The sequence below is a fragment of the Haliotis cracherodii genome, unplaced genomic scaffold, assembly GCF_022045235.1.
Source record: "Haliotis cracherodii isolate W230 unplaced genomic scaffold, xgHalCrac1.p SCAF_16, whole genome shotgun sequence".
In the NCBI taxonomy this organism is placed as follows: Eukaryota; Metazoa; Mollusca; class Gastropoda; order Lepetellida; family Haliotidae; genus Haliotis; species Haliotis cracherodii.
In genome coordinates, this window is record NW_027266271.1 from 24,342,333 (window position 1) to 24,365,702 (window position 23,370).

A 23,370-nucleotide genomic window follows, 5' to 3' on the forward strand; every position below is an offset into this window, starting at 1 on the left:
TGTGATCACAATATTGAAAAAAGAATGAGCCCATTGATTTTATAAAGCAAAACGAGAGGAATAATTCGTAAATTGTTTGTGACTAACACACACCTGGCGAATCGTTAGATATCATTGTTCTGTGTATCAAACGACATAAAAAAAACAATTCCAAGACCAAAACATTTTTTTCAGAAATGTGTGCATATATTTTACCAATTTTTTTATCCATTTTGTTAAAGTAATATAATCAGTTTTAGTTATTAAATAAAATGAAACGGCCATTCATGGTCATTGGTTATATGAACTTATGATATTGACTATTACACATCCCAAGAAATACGTACATGCTGCAGTTACATTTACACTTCATCTTGTAACACTTAAGAATTGTCCAAAGGAAAGAAATATCGTATTCGACACTATAAACCTCTCAATTCTTAGGTAAACAATGTTCAAACAAACAGGAGATTATCAAAGGTTCGTTCATACATGTTGTGGCCTATATTTACGTATGATATCGTTTTGAACATTGACAAATATCCAAAGTGAAAATAATTGTGAGAAAAAATGTATAATAGATATGCAAATTCTACATTATAACTGAAACTGTAAACAGCATGATTCAATGATCGTGTGCACTCTCATTCAAGGCCCTTCACCTCAAAGAAATTACCAAATATGTACAACATGTTCACTGTCAACAGTACGCGGGATTTTACGAGGGGACTTTCGTTGATTCAGGGATCGTATATACATAAATGTGACATGTAAGTAATCAGAAACATTCTGACAATATTTGTACTGTTATTTGTTGGTAATATTTTTCATTGAAATCAACGGAAATAGTTGTCGTTGTGCGTGATTTTGTGTCAGTCATGGCGTCCACACAGGACGGTAACTTTGACAATTTTTGTTAAAAATATCAAATCATTGCAGTGTATCTATTTTAATTTCGCTAATTTTCCCATGATCCTATTCCCATGCATATTCTGAAAATTTTGAGCCAATATCTTGAACAAATAGAGGAATGGATAGCTCAAAATAGGAGAGAATGCTACACTGTAAAATCTGAATTTGGCTTTGTTTACATTTCCAACAAGTGCAGTTTTTCTAGCACAGCGTTCGTTTTCACTCCTAACCTATTTTGCTTGATTTCATCTAGGCCCTTTGTATTGTTGACAAAGACCATTGATCATTTGATTCTAAAATGTATGAGGAATTCAAGGATGTATGTATTGCAGCTGAATTTGAAATATACGTGATACAGGCTTCTCATAACCGGCGTACGTAAACGTGATTTTGTAAAAACTATCCAATATGGCCGAAAGTTCACTTCGTCGTTCGTGTTTACGTATTTTCCAAAACATACGAAACGATTCTGGGGTAATCGGAGACGTTTTGGAATGATCATTAGTGAATTCATAAAAGACAGATACCCGTGATCACTAATATGCAATTTTTGAAATGCATTTCTCCGAGTAAATATCCGAAATTTTAGATTTTAGAACATGCTGTAAATAACGCCGAGAGTGGTGATTTAGTAATATGTAAACAATGGCGACATTTTACGATGTACCAAATTTTCAGAGGTCATTTCCAGTACTTTTGCTTGGCCTAAAATGCCAATGGATGATATCACAGAACAGAGAATTTCCCACCTTATTCAAAACTGTAAAGTGTATAAGTGTGGATGATGTATTTTGAATTTTATTCGATTTCAAAGCTAGGGTTGTAGAGGAGGGACATATATGTCCCTGTAGCATCCAGGGGGTTACTCAAATCCGTGGAGACTTGGAAGAAACATGAGGATTCCGGGATAGAACAGGTCTTCAGCAACCCATACTTGCCGTAAAAGGCGACTATGCTTGTCGTAAAAGGCGACTAACGGGATCGGGTGGTCAGTCTCGCTGACTTGGTTGATACATGTCATCGATGGATCGATGCTCATGCTGTCAGTCACTGGATTGTCTGGTCCAGACTCGATTATTTTACAGACCGCCATCATATATAGCTGGAATATTGCCCAGTGCGGCGTAAACAACAAACAAACAAACAAGCAAACAAATGGAAGAAACAACGGTCAGAAAAAGTGGATCGAAATTCAACCAATGAGAAGCTTGGTTTTTCGGCCAATCAGAGGCCCAAACAGTGAGTGTGCTTTCTGTCCCATTGAAAATGCATTTTACTATGGAAAAGAAACACAACGTCAGTGCCAAACTGGGTTGAGTGTGGGACAGAAACCAACCAATGAGAAGCTTGGTTTCTTACCCAATGAAAAGCCTGGGTTTTCGTCCAATCAGGAAGCAGAGTTTCAGTTCTTTAAATACCACAGACGCTGTCTTGTCATCACTTTTCGGCTGCTGTCCAAGAAGCAACGTCATGTCCAATCTTATTGACAAGACAAGGATAGTCGAAGCGAAATTGCTGCCACCTGGGTATGCCATCTGGGTGCCCTGCGTGGAACAACTTGTGGCCAAAAAAGAAAAGATTGTGGGAAACAGGAAGCGGAAAAAGACTGAACCTTCAACAACAGCAGCAGACAGGAAAACGGAAGTGGCAGAAAACCCGGAAAAGAAACCGGCAAAAAGGCGACCACGGAAGTTGTCTCATCAAGAACAACTGTAAGTACCATTCTGTTCTATTGTATGTGCATGCCATTATTATTATCCCCCGCCCAACAAAGTTGGCGGGGTATATAGAAAGGGGCTCCGTCCTTACGTCCGTCCGTCACGTTTCGTTTCCGGAGCATAACTCAGAAACCGTTTCGATATCTTTTCATGAAACTTTGCAGGTTTGTCAGGTACATGCTGAACTGGTGCCTTTTGCTATTTAGAAATTTCAGAATTTTTTATTTTTTTACGTTTCGATGGCAACAAGATGGACTTGGGTTCTGTGAGGGTAGGGTTCGTTTCCGGAGCATAACTCATAAACCGTTCAATATTTTTTCATGAAACTTTGCAGCTTTGTCAGGTACATGCTGAACTGATGCCTATTGCTATTTAGAATGTTTAGAAAGTTTTATTTTTAACGTTTCCATGGCAACAAGATGAAATTAGGTTCCAAACTCTTCTCTTTTTTTTACTTTCTTACAAAACTTTGCATGGCACCAAGTTGGATTTAAGTTTTAATATAGGGTGGGTTCACTTATGGAGTAAAACAAATAAACTGTCAAATATTTCTTTGCCAAACATTCAGAAAAATGATTGCATGTCTTTGATATGAAGGAGTTTTATAAATGTTTATGTTAGAATTTCCATTGCAGCTATTTTGACATGGGCTAAGAGAAATGTTGGGTCAGTTACCTGGTTTGTTTCTTGTAATTTGTCATTTGTTTGCAAAAAAAACTACACAGAATACAGAATTGCACATTTACTTGTGGTTACTTTACAGACAGCTGCCGGGGGGATATGTCATCTTTCTGATGACTCTTAAAAAAGGTTGGGATTTGTTTAGATTGTCATAAATTCTGCAACAGAGGCGGGGGATATAGCCACGTTAGTGGCAAACTCTTGTTGTTGTTGCAAACTCTTGTTGTGTTGTTGTTATTATTATTATTACGAATGCATGAATTATTATCATCGGTTAATCTTAAGGGTTCTTTTTCTTGTATGAATGACAGGACACCCATCATTCCTTCCCCCGGTGTCAGGTCAACACAGTCAGTGTTAGAACAGTGGTGGAAACCAACATATTCACCCAACCCACCTGTGATTATGATCAGTGACAATGATGATGAAGCACGCAAGTTGGCAGCACTCCCTCCCATGGATGTGGACACACCCACCCTGCTTGATGTTGTGCCACAACCATCACCGGTTGATACCTTCTATGGCGACGATCTCCACTACCAGTGGTCATGTGATGTGCCCTGTCTGTTTCAGGGATTTGAATGGATATACATGGCCATAAACATGGTCAGAACTGTTTGGAATTGAAGATTGAAGGTTTCATGTTCTTTGAGGGACATGTTAAGCGCTCCTTCCTCAGTTGTCCATTGATTCGTATTTCCTATGTATATATGTTGTTGTTGTTTTTCATTAAACTGATTAATTAAACGGACTCTTTGTCTCTTGACTTATCTCAACTCCAATAGGGTGTCAAACCGAGGGTAGAGGCTGAGTTGAGATGTAAATGCTCTGTCATGTCTGTGCTAGTTGAACATGTTTGAGATTTCTTTCTTTGCAAAACACTACTTTAATTTGACAACAACAAAAAGGTAAGAGGAAGGTCATGCTTGAAGGTATCAGTCACCAAGAACACGTGATGAAGATCTCATGACCTCACCTATGCCAACCTTTTACTATGTTAATTGTGGAAGTATCAGTTGCCCTTGTGTCAAGTCGCCAAGAACACACGTCACGTCAGGTCATGACCCCACCTTTGACCCTACCCCCTTTAAATATGTTAATTGCTGGGCCAACAGGGCCAGGAAAAAGTTCCTTTTGTGTAAAATCATGTATGGGGCACATGCATCGCCCTGAAGTGTTTGATACATCACAACATTTGCATTGTGTGGGTGCACAGTGAATGGCAACCACTCCATGAGTTGGAAGAGATGGCAGACCCTTAGGTGTCACTCTTGAGTTTGTGCATAGTACATAGTACAAGAAACGCAAAGTTAAATTTTATTAAGCGGATGTAAAAGTATCTACACAGAATATGCGTGAACACAATCAAATGAAATTAGACACTGATCGACTAGAGCATTGTCATTGTCAGCATTAATTCAGTTCAGTCATTGCACATGGGTATCCACAAGGGGGCGTCATGGTCAGTACCTTGTCACACCACCTCTTGCAGCCGTCACTGCTCGACACCTCCTTGGCACGGATTGCAGAATCTTTCGCCATTCCTCCTGTAAGGCGTTGGCGAGTTGTGCCAATGTGTGGGGACGCTGGTGACGTTGATGGACGCGTTGATCAAATTCGTCCCACGAATGTTCAATCGGGTTGAGATCAAGCGATGTTGACGGCCATGCAAGGACATTGATGTTCTCATTAACAAGGAAATTAACTGTTGCACGTGCTGTGTGGGGCCGAGCGTTGTCATGTTGGAACAGCTCCCTCTGGCAGTCCAAAGTTGGGAGGAGGTGAGGACGCAGAATTTGGTGTCTATGTATCGGTTTGCTGTAAGATTGCCCTGGACAACCACTAACTGATCTACCCGTGTAGGATATGGCTCCCCACACCATGACACTCCCTCCACCAAATCAGTCCACCTGTCGAACGCAGTTCGGCGCAAAATGTTCATGTCGACGTCGGTATACACGTTGTCTTCCATCCCGTCGTTGAAGAAGAAAACGTGACTCATCGCTGAACCAAACGCGTCGCCAGTGCCTGAGATCCCATGCCTGTACTCTGTTGCACCACCGGACACGTCGTTGACGGTGTAGACGTCGCAAGACAGATCCAACTTTTGGTCGTCCCGCTCGAATTCCCACATCCCTCAGACAATTTCTGATGGTTTGGTCGGAAATTCTTCGCGTACCAGGCACTTGCCCTGCAGTGTCCGTTGCTGTAGCAAATCGATTCCGAAGGTGATGCAACCGGATGTACCGATCCTGGGCAGGGGTGGTCACTCTTGGTCTTCCACTTCTGGGATGATCTTGAGTCGAATTAGTGCGGGTATATTGATCCTATAGTCGAGATATTCTGCTTTGGTGGACGTTGAAATGTCTTGTAACGGCAGACTGGGACTCCCCTGCTTCCAAACGTCCAATGGCGATATTTCGGGCAGCTGCAGTTAATCTTGGCATTTATCTATTTGGAATTCTCAAAACACCTATGCGTTTCTTTTTTTGAAGAGTGTATGACAGAAGTTGATAGTGCATTGCCAGAAAAAGAGGTAGACCCTTATTGGCTCGTAGTCATTGATGATTTGCTTTGCGACAATACAAAAGAAGAAGAGTGAAGTGTTGCGATGGTTCACCAAGAAAAATCATCGCAAAAACACATCTGTGTTGACCGTTGTATATCACTCAGAACCTGTGTGCCCAATCACCACAACATCGCAGTAATATATAGCAGAAGTCCACACGAAAGAAAGTGCCCAAGGGACGCAACTCTGAACTGCGAATCGCGGCGCCTCGGACGACTGGGCCATCCGTGCCCCCGCGATGGCTGTGATGGTTTGGGTGGGATACATGGTCGAAAAAGGACAACTCAACTGGTTGTCATTGATGGCAATCTTAATACCCAGCGTTACACTGACTTGGTTTTACATTCTTGCAGCGCAACCCCAGGGTTTTGTTTCAACAGGGCAGGGGCATAGCTAGGATTAAATACAAATGTAGGCATCAAACTGAATATTTATTATTTATTTGTTTGTTGTTTAACGCCGCACTCAGCAATATTCCAGCTATATGACCGAGGTCTGTAAATAATCGAGTCTGGACCAGACAATCCATTGATTGATATCATGAGCATCGATCCACGCAATTGGGACACGATGACATGCATCAACCAAGTCAGCGAGCCTGACCATTCGATCCTGTTAGTCGCCTTTTATGGCAAGCATGGTTGCAGAAGACCTATTCTACGCCAGGTCTTCACGAGTCTCAAACTGAATACCATACCATGTGAACCCGCAAAGTGCTCGAATGAACTAGGGGGTGGATGATGTCCAGTATGGGGTCGTCCTAGTGATGCTATTGGTAACTGCTTGGGAGACTGGGTTTGTAAGTCTATCCATGTTAGAGAAGAGCGATGTATCACTAAATACACGGGTCAGCGCTTGTTCATCCATTTGGTAACCTATCCGCCTCGCGGAACCATGAAAAGAACTTTATTTTCAAGGAGTTATTGTCCAGAGCACACGGTAACAGAATGTCGTGGAGGCTGCCATCTTAAAATTGTTTCCCACCAAAGCTTGAACCTATGAAAATTGGTAATGGTATGCGAAAAGTCAAAACTAAAAGCCGAACAAAATTAATTTGTAGGACCACTATATTTTATAACAAGAGCGACCAAATGGATGACTCGATGAATGACTTGGTTGTGGCGTGTCATCGTACCCTGACGGCGTGGATAGTTTCACACAATATCAATCCCCGGAAAATGCAAAAACATCGTTTGTGGCCAAAGGTGGACATAGGACCATCTGGTTTTCAGACGACGACATGTATATGACGACGGCCTGCAAAAAAAGTGAATCTGGACCAGGCAGATCAAGGCCGCCATCATATACATGTATGATTGAAGATGAAATATTGCTGAGTGTGGCATTAAACAACACACACAAACAGTTTTTCTCACACTGCGCTAACACCGGAGGTCTCACTGATATAACTGTCTATTTGTTTGTTTGCCGCACACACCGGTAGTCCATCTATATGATAGTCCCGTAAATAATCGGGTCTGGATCAGGCAAACCAGTGATAAATATCATCAAAAGCTACCCACGTCGAGCCTGGCCACCCAATCCACTGAGTCGTGCATACAAGTATTGGCCCGAAATCCCCACGTGGCTCAAATACTGTTGAAAGTTGTGTAAAACCCAACTCACTCATTCGTGTCTCAATGTAACACACAGTACTGACAACAACCACGAGACTTTCAATTAAAATGGCCACGTTATTATTTAGTCATCAAAAAATACGTAAGGCTTCTAGGGCCATATGGGTTTTTTATTTTTGTTCTTAAAAATTCAAGATACTAAGTTGAAATTTCAAGATACATAAGTTGAAAGTTCAAGATAATAACTCATTTTCTTGAAATTATTTTGACATCTCAGCGTAGTAACTTGAAATTTCAACATAACATCTTAAAATTTCAAGTTTGTATCTTGAATTTTCAAGAAAAGATGAAAAAACAAATGGCCCTAAAATGCTTCCGTATAAATACCTTCCTGATCTGCAAAAAAAATATTGAATATTCCAATTTAAATAATTTTATTTAGACGTTCACGCATGGATGACATCTTTTTATCTTACACGAGTATATATAAAACTTTAAATTAATATCATAAACTGACGGGCCAAAAGAAACGTTACCAACGATATTTCTAGGATCAAATATGACCAACACAATTTGAAGCAGCAATAACAATTGTAGTGTCGAAATTCATCATTCAGAACAGTAAAATGCGAATTTACTAATTCAACAACAAAGTCCTTGACCTCCAACAGGGACATTTCTTGACAAGGGGTCATTCGTCCAGTATTCGATCAACAACATTGGTTACTACTTTAAGGTGACGACGGCCCAGACCGTTCAATACGGGATATGACCTCCATGAGCGGCAATGCATCTTCGAATGCGGCGTCGAACTGAGTAGACAAGCGTCCTCACATCGACTGCAGGTATCCGATTCCATTCCTCACGGAAGGCAACGATCAACGCTTGTCTCGTGAAGGGACGATGTTTACGTTTCCGAAGAAGACGCCCCAGCTGGTCCCAGAGATGTTCTATGGGTGACAGATCTGGTGATCGAGCTGGCCACGGCAGGACAGTCACGTTGTTGGCGTTGGGGAAGTCTCTAGTAATACGGGCTTTATGGGGTGTGGCGTTATCTTGTTGGAACACCGTCCGTTGTTGACGCTGGATGAAAGGAACAACCACTGGCCGTAAGATATTGTCAATGTAGCGTTGTGCTGTCAGATTGCCTTCGATGATGACAAGTTCCGTCTTCTCGTCCCCGCAAATGCCGCCGCAGACCATCACACTTAAGCCCCCGTAAGGTTCAACCTCCTGGACACAACAAGGAGCCGTACGTTCACCACGTCGTCGATAAACTCGCGTCCGCCCATCAGGTTTGAAGAGTTGGAACCTGCTCTCGTCACTAAACAGCACTCGCCGCCATTCCCTTTGTTGCCATTGCTGAGTTTGCCTGCACCACGTCAGTCTGGCACGTCGATGTTGACGGGTCAATGTCATGCCCTTCATAGGGCGATAAGCCCGGAGACCATAATGTCGTCGTAGTCGTCATGTCACTGTTTGTCACAGTAAGAAATATGTTCCTCAGACGAAGTACCCGTAAAAAGCGGTCATCCTGCGGGGTCGTGACCTTTGGTCTGCCACTCCGTGGTCTGTCTGCGGTTCTGCCAGTCTGTCGGAGACGTGCGACCAGTCTGGTAATGGTCATCTTGGAGCTGTTCAATATCTCCCAAAATCCGCAAAGTACGTGCAAAAACGACAGAGAACATGAAGGCTGTATTCGTGTGATGTGTTCTTTACTGTTTTTGAACAGGTTGGCATCTTTGTTTCAAGTGTTGGTAACGTTTCTTTTGGCCCTCAGTTTATTAGGTATCATGTATATATTTACGGTACCCCCGATAACATAAACATGTATTATTAACAAATTAACACATATATCCTCTCTGTATTAACCAAAATAAGTGACTGTGAAAACAGATTACACTCATGTTAGAAGTTTTCTCAAACTGCGTAATGTTCTCTCGGCACAGTCACATTTATACAAATGGTTCAGCCCAGGTTCAAAGTTCAGTGTCGGATGACTCAAGCACAGGATATCATTCCCAAAGTATGTTGCATGCATATCTCGTGAATTGTCTCGCTTAACTTCGACGAGGGATGAACCTCATCCACAGTCAGAGAATCCTTGCCAAAACTTAAGTAGGATTTATAAAGACTATTCGTCACGTATATGTTATTGTGTGCTTTGCTTGAGTAGTGGCAGATCATTGGTTTAATGAGAGCAACTTTACTATTGGCAGATTGAAGCATGTGGGTGGTGCTGTCATTCCGTTCAGCCAATAAAAAGCCGCTATCCCATTTACCGCGGGAATTTTGGTCCCCTGTGTGTTATAAACAATATCGCACCTCGGCGGAATACCAGAAAGTTCAGCCCAATGAGTGACAGGCACTCCAAGAGCATAGTAACCTGGAGACACTGTCCCAATGATGGTGGGTAGAATAGTGAACAAATTGTTTCATTTGCCTGTGAACGATGAGAACAGTGGGTGCCTTTCCAGACGATACCGACACCGCATATAATTCCCTTCGTACCAGTTGTAATTTCGTGATGTTGTGTAGCCGTGTGCACAAGGTTACCTCAAAAAGTATATGTTGTTTGATGAGGTCTCTAACATCACAACAATATCAAGTGGGTCTGTAAATAATCAAGTATGGACAAAATAAACCAATAACTGATACCATGAATATCGATCCACGGCATTGAGCCACAATTGACACATTGTGACCAAATGGCACGGACTGATCGGATCGTTTTTCAGTCATCATTTTTGACAAGTAATGCAATATGTTTTATTTCTGTTCAGAGGCAGACTGTATTATTTAGTTATAAAGTTTATATTCTTAGTATTATAGTGACATAGATCCTGGTGGTCTGATCAATGATATAGTCCCAGCAGACAAGGGTCAGTAACATGAAGCTATACGGTAATGCATGAACGTTGATCCGATGACAAGGTTCACACTGGTCACACCTGTACTAATTATACCCAACAGCCAATGTGTTCTCTTCTGCTGAATGTAAAAAAGATGTCCGTTTTGGTTAGTCGTGAGGAGTTGAGTGACAAGATCAGAGCAGATCACAGAACTGAAGTTGATCAACAGTGAACTGCTTGTTTGTAGTGCTGGCTGAAACAAGGATTGGGTAGTCAGGCTCTGTGGATGGTTTCATGTCATGTTACAGTGGCTATGGCTCTGGTTTGCCTGACTCGGTTACCTACAGTTCCAACCTGTGAAGATCCGGTTTAGAATTAGTCTTCAGCAACCCATGCTTGCCGTAAGACGCGACTAATGAGATTGGGTAGTCAGGCTTGCTGACTTGGTTGATGCAGGTCATCGTATCCCAATTGTGTAGATCGATGCTCATGATAGCAATCACCGGATTGTCAGGTCCAAATTTGATTATTTACAGACTGCCGTCATATAGCTGGAATAATGCTGATAGCTGTGTTAAACAACAAACAAAACGTACAGTTCCCCATGATACTAGTATTATGACTTAAAGATTTCATATTTGCTGCCACATTAAGCTGACATGCGGTGATATAAATGGAATGCTTTAACTTTAACTAAAGTTTAACTCACTCACTCACCCAAATATTGGATGTTGGGAAGGAAGGGATGCCCAGCAGGAAAGCTTGTATGTAATTGTGAAGCTCAGACCCGATTTGTTTACAGTCTATCATTCCAGGAACCTGTTCCACAAAGCGATGGTAGCACTACAACTGTCGTGAGCCTATGTTAAAGTATTAGAGATACAATCATTTTGTGGAATGGGTCCCAGTAAAATTGCTGACTGTGCTCTAAAACTTAGTGGGGGCACGGGTGGCCCAGTCGTCTCAGGCACCACGATTCGCTGTGCAGAGTTGCGTCCCTTGGGCACGCCAGAAACCTATGATTGTGGGTTGGAATCCCGGTTCGCCCCAATTATGTTTCTGGGTTTGTCAGCACCATACCCGTGCTCGTGGGTTTCAACGAAGTGGTAAACGTCTTAGACCTGCATCACCTCGGGCTTTCCTCCCACATTAAGCTGACATGCCGTGATATAACTGGAATACTGTTAAAAGCGGCCTAAAACCCAACTCACTCACTCACTAAAACTTAGTAAGCTTCTAATAATACTTGTGAGTATTTCAGGAAGTCAGATGTTTATGGATATGGGAATATTAATCTGAGAATCTGTCAACTCTGAGAGTGTTGGCTGGGCTGGGGATGTTATTTCCTGACGACTCTCTAGTTCTGGCCATTATTCTCTACTGTGGAAATGCAGGTCCTAGTTAGTTTTAGTTAGATCTAGGTAGAAGTTGATGCACAAGTCAATATATTTGATATCAAAAGACATAAGGGTGAGATTATATTCATCATCCAGCATCATTCTTCAACTGTTTCGGTTTGTAAACAGTAATAAACAGTCTCTTAAGTGTACTAAAAACTACTGCTAACCAGTTTCAGTAGCTGAGAGATTAGTGATTTCTTTTGATTTGATGTCATGGTAACCGATGGCGCCACAATGGTCTGCAAAGCATTGTGATGCAATTTCATTGAAGTGACATCTAGTAGAGATCACTTGATCTCACCCAAGGGATATCTCTTATGGAGACCAGGTTAAGAGAGAAACACATTTGTTTATGTACAGTGAATCCTTCAAACATATACTTCAGTACTGGCATCCAGAGAATCTTGTAATTTTGCTGTTTGAATATTCGGAGCCCTCAATGAAATTGGAGGACTTCAAGGTTGAAAGTCAAATGGTGTAGCAGCCTCATGTGGTACTAAGTCTGTGAATCTGGAGGAAGTTGTTTAAGTCTAGGTAGATACACTAATTAAAGTATAGATGGGGTTCTGTACAGAAGCTTAGGGACACGGTGAATATTTTTTTGTCTAAGTATCTCTTACGTAGGAGATACTAAGTCCTACGTAGGAGATAATGATTCTAGGCCATACTAAGTCCTACGTAAGAGATAGTAAGTCCCACGTAAGAGATAGTAAGTCCTACGTAGGAGATAGTTATTCTAGTCCATACTAAGTCCTACGTAGGAGATAGTGATTCTAGGCCATACTAAGTCCTACGTAAGAGATAGTAAGTCCCACGTAAGAGATAGTAAGTCCTACGTAGGAGATAGTTATTCTAGTCCATACTAAGTCCTACGTAGGAGATAGTGATTCTAGGCCATACTAAGTCCTACGTAAGAGATAGTAAGTCCCACGTAAGAGATAGTAAGTCCTACGTAGGAGATAGTTATTCTAGGCCATACTAAGTCCTACGTAAGAGATAGTAAGTCCTACGTATGAGATAGTTATTCTAGGCCATACTAAGTCCTACGTAGGAGATAGTAAGTTCTATGTAGAAGATACTAAGTCCTACGTAGAAGATACTAAGTCCTACGTAGGAGATACTTAGACCAAAAAAAATTCTGGCACTGTCAAAGTAAAACTTTCTGTTTTGGATAAAAAACAGTGGACACTCCACTTCTCATACACCCCAAATATGTTCAAACTATCTGCATAAATATTAGTCAAGCAAAATGTTACATGTGCATATTCATCCACATTTGGTAATATTCTGATACTTGAGACAACTGGATCAGCCGTGCTGTGTTTCAGTTATATTGCTCCACTGTCGTACAGTAAAGTGATTTATGTAGAATTATATTTCCTCAGAAAATGGTCTGTGACCTTACAACACAATGGGTGCAGGCACTTTCCTGACTGACACCAGTCACCTGGCAGATAGACTGTAGACTGTATACAAGTCATTTTCCTGGTCCTATTCATACTATTGCAACACTTTTGCAACTCTATTGCAATTTTGCTACAAATATTGCAACAGCATTGCAATTAACCGGTGTGGTTTGACGTTGATTAATGAATAATTTGCATACTCGTTCATGCGAGGGGCCGACGTATGGTTCTCAGTAGGAAGTGACAACTTGGAGACGATGGCTTGCGGTATATACAGTTTTACTTTATACATGTAGATATATACATACAAAAGACACTATGTGCCAGGTCAGCACATAGTGGTTGTGGACTATGTGCCCCGGAGCACCAAGCCTAACCCTAGCTAGGCTAAGGGTAAGACCTTTCTTTCTTTTTCTTTCCTGTTTTAATCTTTCTGGACCAAGGCTTATATATAGCCAAGGTCACCTGACATTTAGTAAGTAATAAATATAAATGTAAGCAGTAATTCATCAGTGACATACTTGCACATCTCCTTCAGAATGGCAGATGGTCGATGTACACATCGATTAACAAATAGGATTAGCATCTTATAAATAACAGCAATTAAGTGTTTCAAGGCATATAGATGTCATGGCTCCAGGGTAATGAGCCATTGCAATTAAATGTTCTTCAGACAATGGGTGTCTTAAATCAGTCTCTATGACACAATACTCCTTATACTATTGCAGTACTATTGAAATAGTTAAACTGCCCAAACTACCACTCCCCATATAGCTTTTTTATAGCCTAATTTTGCATATACAGGCACACACACACACACACACACACACAGACACACACACACACATAGATACACTTGTGAATCAATTTGAATGCTTTATTTTGTCATTCACTTTTCTTTGTTAAAAGAGCAGCTATTCGCCACGAACAGTTTGTCGTTTCTACTGGACTCCTGGAGGTTGCTGGTATGGAGAAAGATGTCGATATTCCCATGTTGAGAACACACAACAGGACACGGAGTCCAGGCCGTACTGTAGTTACTTCATGTGAGTAGACAGGGAGTTATCTAGGCATTTCAGAGACTGATATTTGGCCCTTATTTGAAGCAAATTTTGGTAAAAAAATCCCATATTGAAATTTAATATATCCAAATTTATGTTTTGACTTATGCCACAAAATAAAAAAAATAAAAAAGGGTTTAAAACTTGATTAACATTGTTACATTGAATACAACGGTTGAATAGCTCTGAATTTCAGACAATAACTTTACAAATTTTCTTTTGATTGTCAAATCCAAGATAACTCCCAACTATATGGCTTATAGGTTATCTTTTTTTATAATATAATGAGAAGGTTTCTCGCCAGGATAAAGCCAATGCATAAAATCGGTCTTCGTTGGGGTCATATGGATAAAGATGCAAATAAGAAAGGTCAAGGTAGGTACTACTTTCGGTGTTGACAAACATGGCGGCGTCTTAATCCATTGGAATTTAACATTGTGAATCTGGAGAAACTACTGGGATATTTGTTATCATTATCAAAACTAATAGTATAAGATCCTGCTACTTCTGCTACATCTCTCTCCCTGACCTGTATTGTCGAATATGGCACTGAATCTTGACAAGGTCTTTGGATCCTTCCAACGGCTGCGGATCCTTCCAACGGCTGTGGATCCTTCCAACGGCCGCGGATCCTTCCAACGGCTGCGCAATTGTTTGCAGTGCTCTCGGGTCGTGTACAAAGATGTTGGCACTCAAGGCTTGTCCAAGTCTATTAGTGCGCCTGACCTTGATGGTGACTTGGCGACCTTGTGCCCCAAGTGTACGTTGACTTCTTCAACCATGGACGATTGGGATTTGGCTCACTTAGACACTACCATTCACTGGACTTTACCTTTGCTTTTGACTATCCTGTCAGCGACTGAGGACCTTCTATCGTTGTTGGTTCACGCAACTTCTTTTGAAGAGGCTTGTGCTGGTGAAGCATTAGTGTTCACCCAGGACAAGATTACAGTTATCATGGACCTTCTCACTCGTCACAGGGAATCAGTCACTGCCTCATGACATCATAGTGTGTTCCAGCACTGTACATGGGGCGATCCATTTAAGACTCATTTAAAAAAGCTTCCTTGTCCAGTAATTTGCTCAGCGCGGAAACCTATGATTGTGGGTTTGAATCCTGGTATACCCCAATTATGTTTCTAGGTTTGTCAGCACCATACCCGTGCTCGTTAAACTGGTAAACATCTGAGACCTGCATTACTTCGGGCTTTCCTTCACATAAAGCTGACACACTGTGATATAACTGGAATAATGTTAAAAGCAGCATTAAACCCCAGTTATTCACTCCTTGGAACTCTTCCAACCACACACTGCAACAGTGCCTGATATCCTGTTCCCACACATGCCATAGGTACATTGGTTGCAAAAGATGCTGTAGAATATACCAATACCAAGCCTGTAAAACACAATGACTCCAGTTTATCGGTGCCCTTTTCAGCACCCACCTGGGCAAGATGTTCGTTCCTCCGGATCAATGGTCAAAGATTAACATCTCTTGCCACTTGTACTCAAACAACTGCTCCTCCTACAACAATGGCAACAGATCCTCAGCCTTTTGACTTCACTCTGAGGGGCCTCAGCATATATACAGAAAATATTTTGATAGCAATGCTTACAAAAACTTTTGTTAAAGGGCTGTCTTTGTTTTTTACCTGTTGACTACATCCAGGTGAGCTACAATGTTATTGTTTAGAATCCTGGATCTATCTCTGTTTCTGATGTGGTATTTGAGCCCAATCCCATTATTACTCCCATGTTGATACAAACTTAGAACTTTGTGTATTTTCTTTTCTAGGTCTGGTAACTGCAGATTTGGCACATCTTGCTTCAACAGACATGGCCCTTTGGACTATCAAATGAAAACTCAGGTGAATTATTTGCCAATAGTTTCCTGTAGCTGGTTGTCTCCCAACGGTTCAAGTTTGGTCATAGCTGCAAATATATTTACATGACATATATCTCCAACTGCAGAACTAAGTGTGGTGAATGTTTGTTGTCATAACTATGACATTTGGTGTCCAGTTTGTTGCCATGTTACTTTCAGGATCTCTCTGATCTGGATACTTCCTCGTCTATTCCGGCCACATCGGAGTCGGACCAATCAATGCTGTCCAATGCAACTCCATCTACTGATGTCACTGAAGCATCATCTGATTTCAGCCAATTAGATGCAGATTTGAGTCGCAGCAGCGAGGAATGTGTAAAACCGAGGCGCAAACCCAAAGAAATAACTTGTGGTGAGAATAATGCCCTGATATACCCAAAGACTAATGTAGTAGGTATTGTGCCTGATATATTCAAAGACTAACCTGGTGAGAGCATTGTGCCTGATATATCCAAAGACTAACAGGGTGACAGCATTGTCCCTGATATACCCAAAGACTAACAGGATGAGAGTATTGTCCCTGATATACCCAAAGACTAACAGGGTGAGAGAATTGTCCCTATATACCCAAAGACTAACAGGGCGAGAGTGTTGTCCCTGATATACCCAAAGACTAACAGGGTGAGAGTATTGTCCCTGATATACCAAAAGACTAACAGGGTGATATACCCAAAGACTAACAGGGTGATATACCCAAAGACTAACATGGTGAGAGCATTGTGCCTGATATATCCAAAGACTAACAGGGTGAGAGCATTGTCCCTGATATACCCAAAGACTAACATGGTGAGAGCATTGTGCCTGATATACCCAAAGACTAACATGTGGTGATAGTATTGTGCCTGATATACCCAAAGACTAACATGTGGTGATAGCATTGTGCCTGATATACCCAAAGACTAACGTGGTGAGAGCATTGTGCCTGATATACCCAAAGACTAACGTGGTGAGAGTATTGTCCCTGATATACCCAAAGATTAACAGGGTGAGAGTATTGTCCCTGATATACCCAAAGACTAACAGGGTGAAAGTATTGTCCTTGATATACCCAAAGACTAACAGGGTGAGAGTATCGTCCCTGATATACCCAAAGACTAACAGGGTGAGAGTATAGTCCCTGATATACCCAAAGACTAACATGATGAGAGTATTGTGCCTGATATACCCAAAGACTAATGTGGTGTGAGCATTGTGCCTGATATACCCAAAGACTAACATGTGGTGATAGCATTGTGCCTGATATACCCAAAGACTAACGTGGTGAGAGCATTGTGCCTGATATACCCAAAGATTAACAGGGTGAGAGTATTGTCCCTGATATACCCAAAGACTAACGTGGTGAGAGCATTGTGCCTGATACACCCAAAGACTAACGTGGTGAAAGTATTGTCCCTGATATACCGAAAGATTAACAGGGTGAGAGTATTGTCCCTGATATACCCAAAGACTAACAGGGTGAGAGTATAGTCCCTGCTATACCCAAAGACTAACATGGTGAGAGCATTGTGCCTGATATACCCAAAGACTAACATGGTGAGAGTATTGTCCTCACAGGGTTAATGTGGCATTAGTTTTGCTGCCCTCATGGTTCATTGTTCCATCCCCTTCCTCCTTGTTTGTTTGTTCAGGGCAGTGCAGTCTCTACTATGAGGGCTCCGATGCCTACGACAACCTGAAGCAGCACTACATGGAGAACTTGAGTCGTATGGATGGCAGACACACATCATTCCTTGCCAAGGGCATTTTTCGTAGATTTGCCATCTGCACAGAATGTGATCGCCATTTCAAAAATGCTCATGCCTTTCTCCAGCATATTGTTGCCAAAGCCAAGATCACAGGTTCTGCACAGAAGGAACATTCCAATGACTTGGATTGTGTGGCCCAGATGTTTGTGGGTAAGATTTGTCTTTTGACCAAGTTTGTGATGTTGTGGACATTCCCAAGGGAGAATAGGTTGGGGCAATGATGAGAATGAGGTGGTGACAATGTGTGACTGATGTAGTCTAGTGGTTAAAGTGTTTGCTTGTCACAACGAAGACCCAGGTTCAAATCCTCACATGGGCAAAATGTGTGAAGCCCATTTCTTGGGTCCCCTGCCATGATATTGCAGGAATAATGCGAAGAGCGTCGTAAAACCATTCTCACTCACTCACTATAATGCTCAGTGAGAATTTCTGACAATAATTTCACCAGTGTCCATGGCCCAGGGGGAACTAATGGCTTGTATTTATCCAGATCGCGACGCTGGCAATGACACAGAGAAGGACTTCACCCAGTTTATGTGTGACTACCTGACTGCGGAGGGAGCAGACTCCACAGAGGGGGAGGTGGATCTGGAAGATGAAGATATGAAGTACCTGGGGTGAGTTACCTCCCTTCAATCTGCACATCCTTTTAATTTAGTCCTTAAAGAGGAACTATCAAGAAAATATGAATTATCTTCAATAATTTGTAAATTTTCTGAAAATGATGTCCAGTAATCGATCATTAACAAACAAAAAAAGTCTTCCTACGAGCAGTGTCGACAACATCGGACTCGCCCCAAATATCACCTTCCATCCTTGATATAGGGATAATGAACTCATCTCCATGTTTTTCTGTGAAATGCCATATATATCAGTAAACTACTGTGAATAGTATGTATGAGTGCATCGCTAGTGGGATTCTGTGTTGGAACCTATGTCGTAGAGAGAGTGAGTTGGGTTTAACACCGCTTTTAACAGTATTCCAGTCATATCGTGGCGTGTCAGCTTAATGTGGGAGGAAAGCCCGAAGTGAAGCAGGTCTCAGACGTTTACCACTTCGGTGAAACCCACAAGTACGGGTATGGTGCTGACAAACCTAGAAACATAATCGGGGCGAACCGGGATTCAAACCCACTATCATAGGTTTCTGGCATGCCCAAGGGACGCAACTCAGCACAGCGAATCGCCTATGTCGTAGAAGGCGACTAAGTGGATTGTGTGGTTAAGTCTGACTATGTCATTATACCTTTCTCAGTTTGGGACATTGTTCAGCTCAATCACTGGTTTGTCCAGTCCAATCTCATTAAAATCAGATTTTAGTTCTCGCTAAAGTCGATATTAGCCAATCAGAAGGCAGCTTTCTCGTGCTTTATGGCACTGATTTCAAATTGGCGACTACGCTTCGAAACATATTTGACAAAATTCTCCATTAAAGATTTGAAACCTGAACAAAAGAACATTCTGGAATGGCTAATAGATGGTCTAGATTGTATGGATTCAGTCGTTAAGCCTGTAACTATCGTTCGAAATGCCCCGTGTTAATGTTTTCGAGGTTGCATTATTAGAAATCACTTTCCGACTGTCACTTTAATGATCTGGTAAGCAATGCTCTGATTGGATGAAAGGTCATTCTGACGTGACCCGTAATGAGTCCTCAGATCTTTGTTTTGCGGTAGTGAGAACTAAGATATGCTTTTAATGAGATTGAGTCTAGGCTTGATTATTACCTGTCCCACATAGCCACTGACTGGCCCTGTCTGCACTCAAGTCAACATACTCAGCTGCATATTCATATCCTGTGAAGAATACGTCCTCAGCTTGTCATAAGAAACGACTATCGGGTGGTCAAGCTCACTGACTTGGTTGATGCATGTCATCGTATCCCAATTACGTGGTCAATGCTCATGACATCACATCAATCACTGGATTGTCTGGTCCAGACTCAATTATTTACAGACTGACATCATATAGCTGGAACTAAGGCACAACAACAAACAAACACAGCATATTCATATCAGAGTCTGTTTCATTTCAGTCGAGAGTTGTCGCTCATGAATCCATTCCATATTGAGGAGTGCGATGATTCGGATGACAATTATGGTGTGCTAGGATTCGATGAAGATGAAGTGTATGAGATGCTGTGCCAGGGCATCAAGCCATGGGACCCTGAAGCTGGAGCTGCCTTGGCTGTGTTGAATGGATATGACGACTTCTATTGACTGGCTGTTTGACAATAGCATCACTATGTGTGTTTGGGGAGGCAAATGTGACTGAAACTAATCTTGTTTTGAAACTGTGATACTAGTTTTGTCGGTGCTAGTGGATTGTGTTTGATAATTGAAATTATTTATGTTGATCTATACTACCTATTTTCAAGCCTTGCGTCTTTTCTGTTGGTCAATTGTATTACTGGCAACCCTGAGATGTCAACTTTGTAGACTAATCGAAACCCAACTTGATTAGGACAGATTAATTTTCCTTCTCAGCTTCCAGAAAATTGTGAATTGTTCTGCATTGTTTGCCTCACAGCAAAATAGGAAAGTCGTGCGACAGCTTTGAGGTTTGTAAATTGAAATGTTTATCAACACTTGTTCTGATAATGAAATTAGTAATAAACACCAATTGTTGTGGTAATTAAGAATACACAACTTGTCTATTGTTTTGCTTGAACATCCTAGAGCACCTTGAAAGGAGGGTCGCAGCAGGTGAAATTTCAGCCAATCAGAATCAAGGCTTCTTAATTATCAGAAGCATGTCGGTATCTCAAAAATGAACTATATAAATGAAAATTAGAACTGTAATGAGCACCATTACTACACCCACACTCAAGGGTATATTTGTTTGTTGATTTTTTCTTTTGCTTAGTGTCCCAAATCACAACACACATCCTTCTTATAGATTGGTCGATCAAAGTAAGCTAAGAGAAAGATTTGATTTTAATGAGATTGGTTGGAACCAAATGATGCTGAACTGGAAGTTTCAGCTGCCATGTTGGTGAGTGAAGAAAACACAACTACCGAGCTGCTGCATCATATTTAATACAACACTGTACAACAGCAATAAATAACAATAGAAGTTCTATGTACACACAGAGTAAGTTACAGGCTCTAAAAGTGGGAAAATTAATAAAATAAGCTCAAACAATAGACAATTCTTGAACAAAATGATTCAAAGAACTGGCTGAACCCAAATTTTAATTGTTAGTCAAGACGATAATTACATGCCACAACTCTTAAGAGGCTTCAAAACACATTGAATTATGGAGGACGTAATTGACCAGCCCATACAACGTATTTAATGTCATGTCAGCTTGAACGTTTTTGTTTGTTGTTGAATGCCGCACTCAGCAATATTCTCGCTATGTGACGGCAATTGTGATATTGATGACATGCATCCACAAAGTCTGCGCCCTTGGATGTCAACAATTTTAGGGACAACCAAACTGAACGTGCATCACAATATGAACACTACAGAACCAACTTCTGTGGTTTTCTTTCAAAATAACCTATAAAGACTGCATGTAGATTGGATGTGAGATCATATGCCCAGCAGTGTGTCAAGAAATCAGGTTAATTGCTCTATCCACACAACAAAAACAAATGCATTAATAGGTAAAAGAATTCTCTCACAACATAAAATGTGAAAATGTGTATTTGATGAAACAATTGCTAAGATCATGATCCTCTTATAACAAAAATATCACATTAAATTGCCCTGCATAACACACCAGTGTAAATACCGTCAATAGCTGGAATGTTGCCGAGTGCGGCATTAAAATACAAAAAACAAAACCACCAATCATTGAATCAGTCTTCATGTTAAATTCTTGATATTTTTCATACAATGTTGATGAGTAAGATGAACACCTTATACATAAAATGCCTAGCTAAGTATTTCTGTTTATCCACAAATACATATGCAGAAGACAAATAGCAGCTTCTGATTAGCATTATGTAAATTTAGAAGTTAGATCTAACACACAACCTTTTGACAACAATAAACTGTCTAAAGCCTATGGACATCAAATGTTGGTCATTTTCTTTGTTAGCACGGACACCTACCACTGTGGGTTAAGTGATTTTATTCAAACTGTCACACTGAGGCTACTCATCGCCACCGTAGTCAAGGATGTGTTCAAAGGAGAAGGGTTGGAACTTGTAACCTTCACCTTTGTAGAACTTGGACTGGAACTCCACCCTGGGGAAGAGAAAGTAGGTTGTGTAACTGGGTCATGCCGTCAAGGAAGAGAAAGTAGGTTGTGTAACTGGGTCATGTCATTGAGGAAGAGAAAGTAGGTTGTGTAAAAAAAAGGTCATGTCATCTACGAAGAGAAAGTAGGTTGTGTAACTGGGTCATGTCATCAAGGGATTAGGTGTCATAGTGAGTGAGTGAGTGACGCTGCTTTGAACAGTATTCCAGTTATATCACAGCATGTCAGCTTCATGTGGGAGGAAAGCCCTAAGTGATGCAGGTCTCAGACATTTACTACTTTGGTGAACCCCACGACCATGGATATGGTGCTGACAGACCTAGAAACATAATTGGGGCCTAACTAGGATTCGAACCCACAGTCCTTGGTTTCTCGAGCCCAAGGGATGGAACTCTGCACAGCAAAATGCTGCACCTTTGACGACTATGTCATCCATGCCCTACTTGGTACCACAATCTGATAAATCATATGAGGTTACAACTTTTTATAGGCTCAATGCAATGTCTACTTGAACAAAAGGCTTTGTTCATAGTTGGGAGGAAGGGAAGTAACTCTGATGTTGACGAATAATATAAAGTTGCTCAGATCATGTTATCAAAATATGTCAAAGTGATATGTGCCATTTTCAAACTATCATTTCCATCAAATTACAACATCTGTATATTCTGGCAAATGATTTATTTTTACCTAGGGAGACAGAAAGCACATACAGTATTTACAGTATCTGTGATAAGTGATTGAGTATGGTTTTACGCCGCTTTTTAGCAATTGCTTTTAGCAATATTCAAGCAATATCACGGCGGGGAACACCAGAAATGGGCTTCACACATTGTTCCCATGTCGGGAATCGAACCCCAGTCTTCGTCGTGACCAGCGAACGCTTAAACCACTAGGCTACCCGACCGCCCCTCCGGTGAATTAGAGAGCATGTATTTACGATATCTGTATGTGTCGGCAAATGATTGATTCTTACCAGTGGAGACGGAGAGCATGTAGGAAGGCCGACAGTCCCTCCATGACAACTAGCACGGCCACAGTCATGCTGGACCACGCCATGAACACAAAGAACATCATGACGCTGCCAAAGTAGCCGTTGATGGACAGGGGGATCCTCAGAACCATGGTCCACAGCACTTCAGACAACTCTGGGGAGACATTAATGTTTTATCAGCACCGATAAGACAAACCTCAGTACAACTGAGGTAAGGAATCACTATAGGAACAAGATAGCTATTCATGTTTGAAGCCTCAGTTGATATTGTAAATGAACAAGGACGACAAATTGAGATCTGTTTCAAGATACCGATATAGGTGTGAGTGAGTGAGTGAGTTTGATTTTATGCCGCTTTTAGCAATATTCCAGCAATATCACGGT

The 23,370-nt window shown here is 41.3% G+C and overlaps 2 protein-coding genes and 1 pseudogene across 5 annotated transcripts in view; 2 read left to right on the forward strand and 1 right to left on the reverse strand.

The window, feature by feature from the left end:
* The first annotated feature begins 2,361 nt into the window (after positions 1-2,361).
* LOC139463504 (uncharacterized) lies at positions 2,362-3,917 on the forward strand (annotated as a pseudogene).
* A 5,482-nt stretch (positions 3,918-9,399) lies between these two features.
* On the forward strand, positions 9,400-20,103 carry LOC139463636 (uncharacterized). Its single transcript, XM_071244905.1, has 7 exons — positions 9,400-9,462; positions 14,004-14,140; positions 15,951-16,023; positions 16,200-16,392; positions 17,669-17,935; positions 18,276-18,402; positions 19,821-20,103. The coding sequence occupies exons 1-7, from the start codon at positions 9,400-9,402 to the stop codon at positions 20,002-20,004; spliced, it is 1,044 nt and encodes a 347-aa protein (XP_071101006.1). The 3' UTR covers positions 20,005-20,103.
* A 703-nt stretch (positions 20,104-20,806) lies between these two features.
* Positions 20,807-23,370, reverse strand: part of LOC139463976 (V-type proton ATPase 116 kDa subunit a 1-like) — a 33,151-nt gene continuing 30,587 nt past the window's right edge. For all 4 annotated transcript variants that reach the window (XM_071245448.1, XM_071245450.1, XM_071245449.1 and 1 more), the window contains 2 exons: positions 22,969-23,140; positions 20,807-21,982 (listed from right to left, as the gene is read on the reverse strand). In XM_071245448.1, the coding sequence (XP_071101549.1) occupies positions 21,889-21,982; positions 22,969-23,140 (266 nt within the window). In that variant the 3' untranslated portion in view covers positions 20,807-21,888. The remainder of the gene's footprint in view (positions 21,983-22,968; positions 23,141-23,370) is intronic.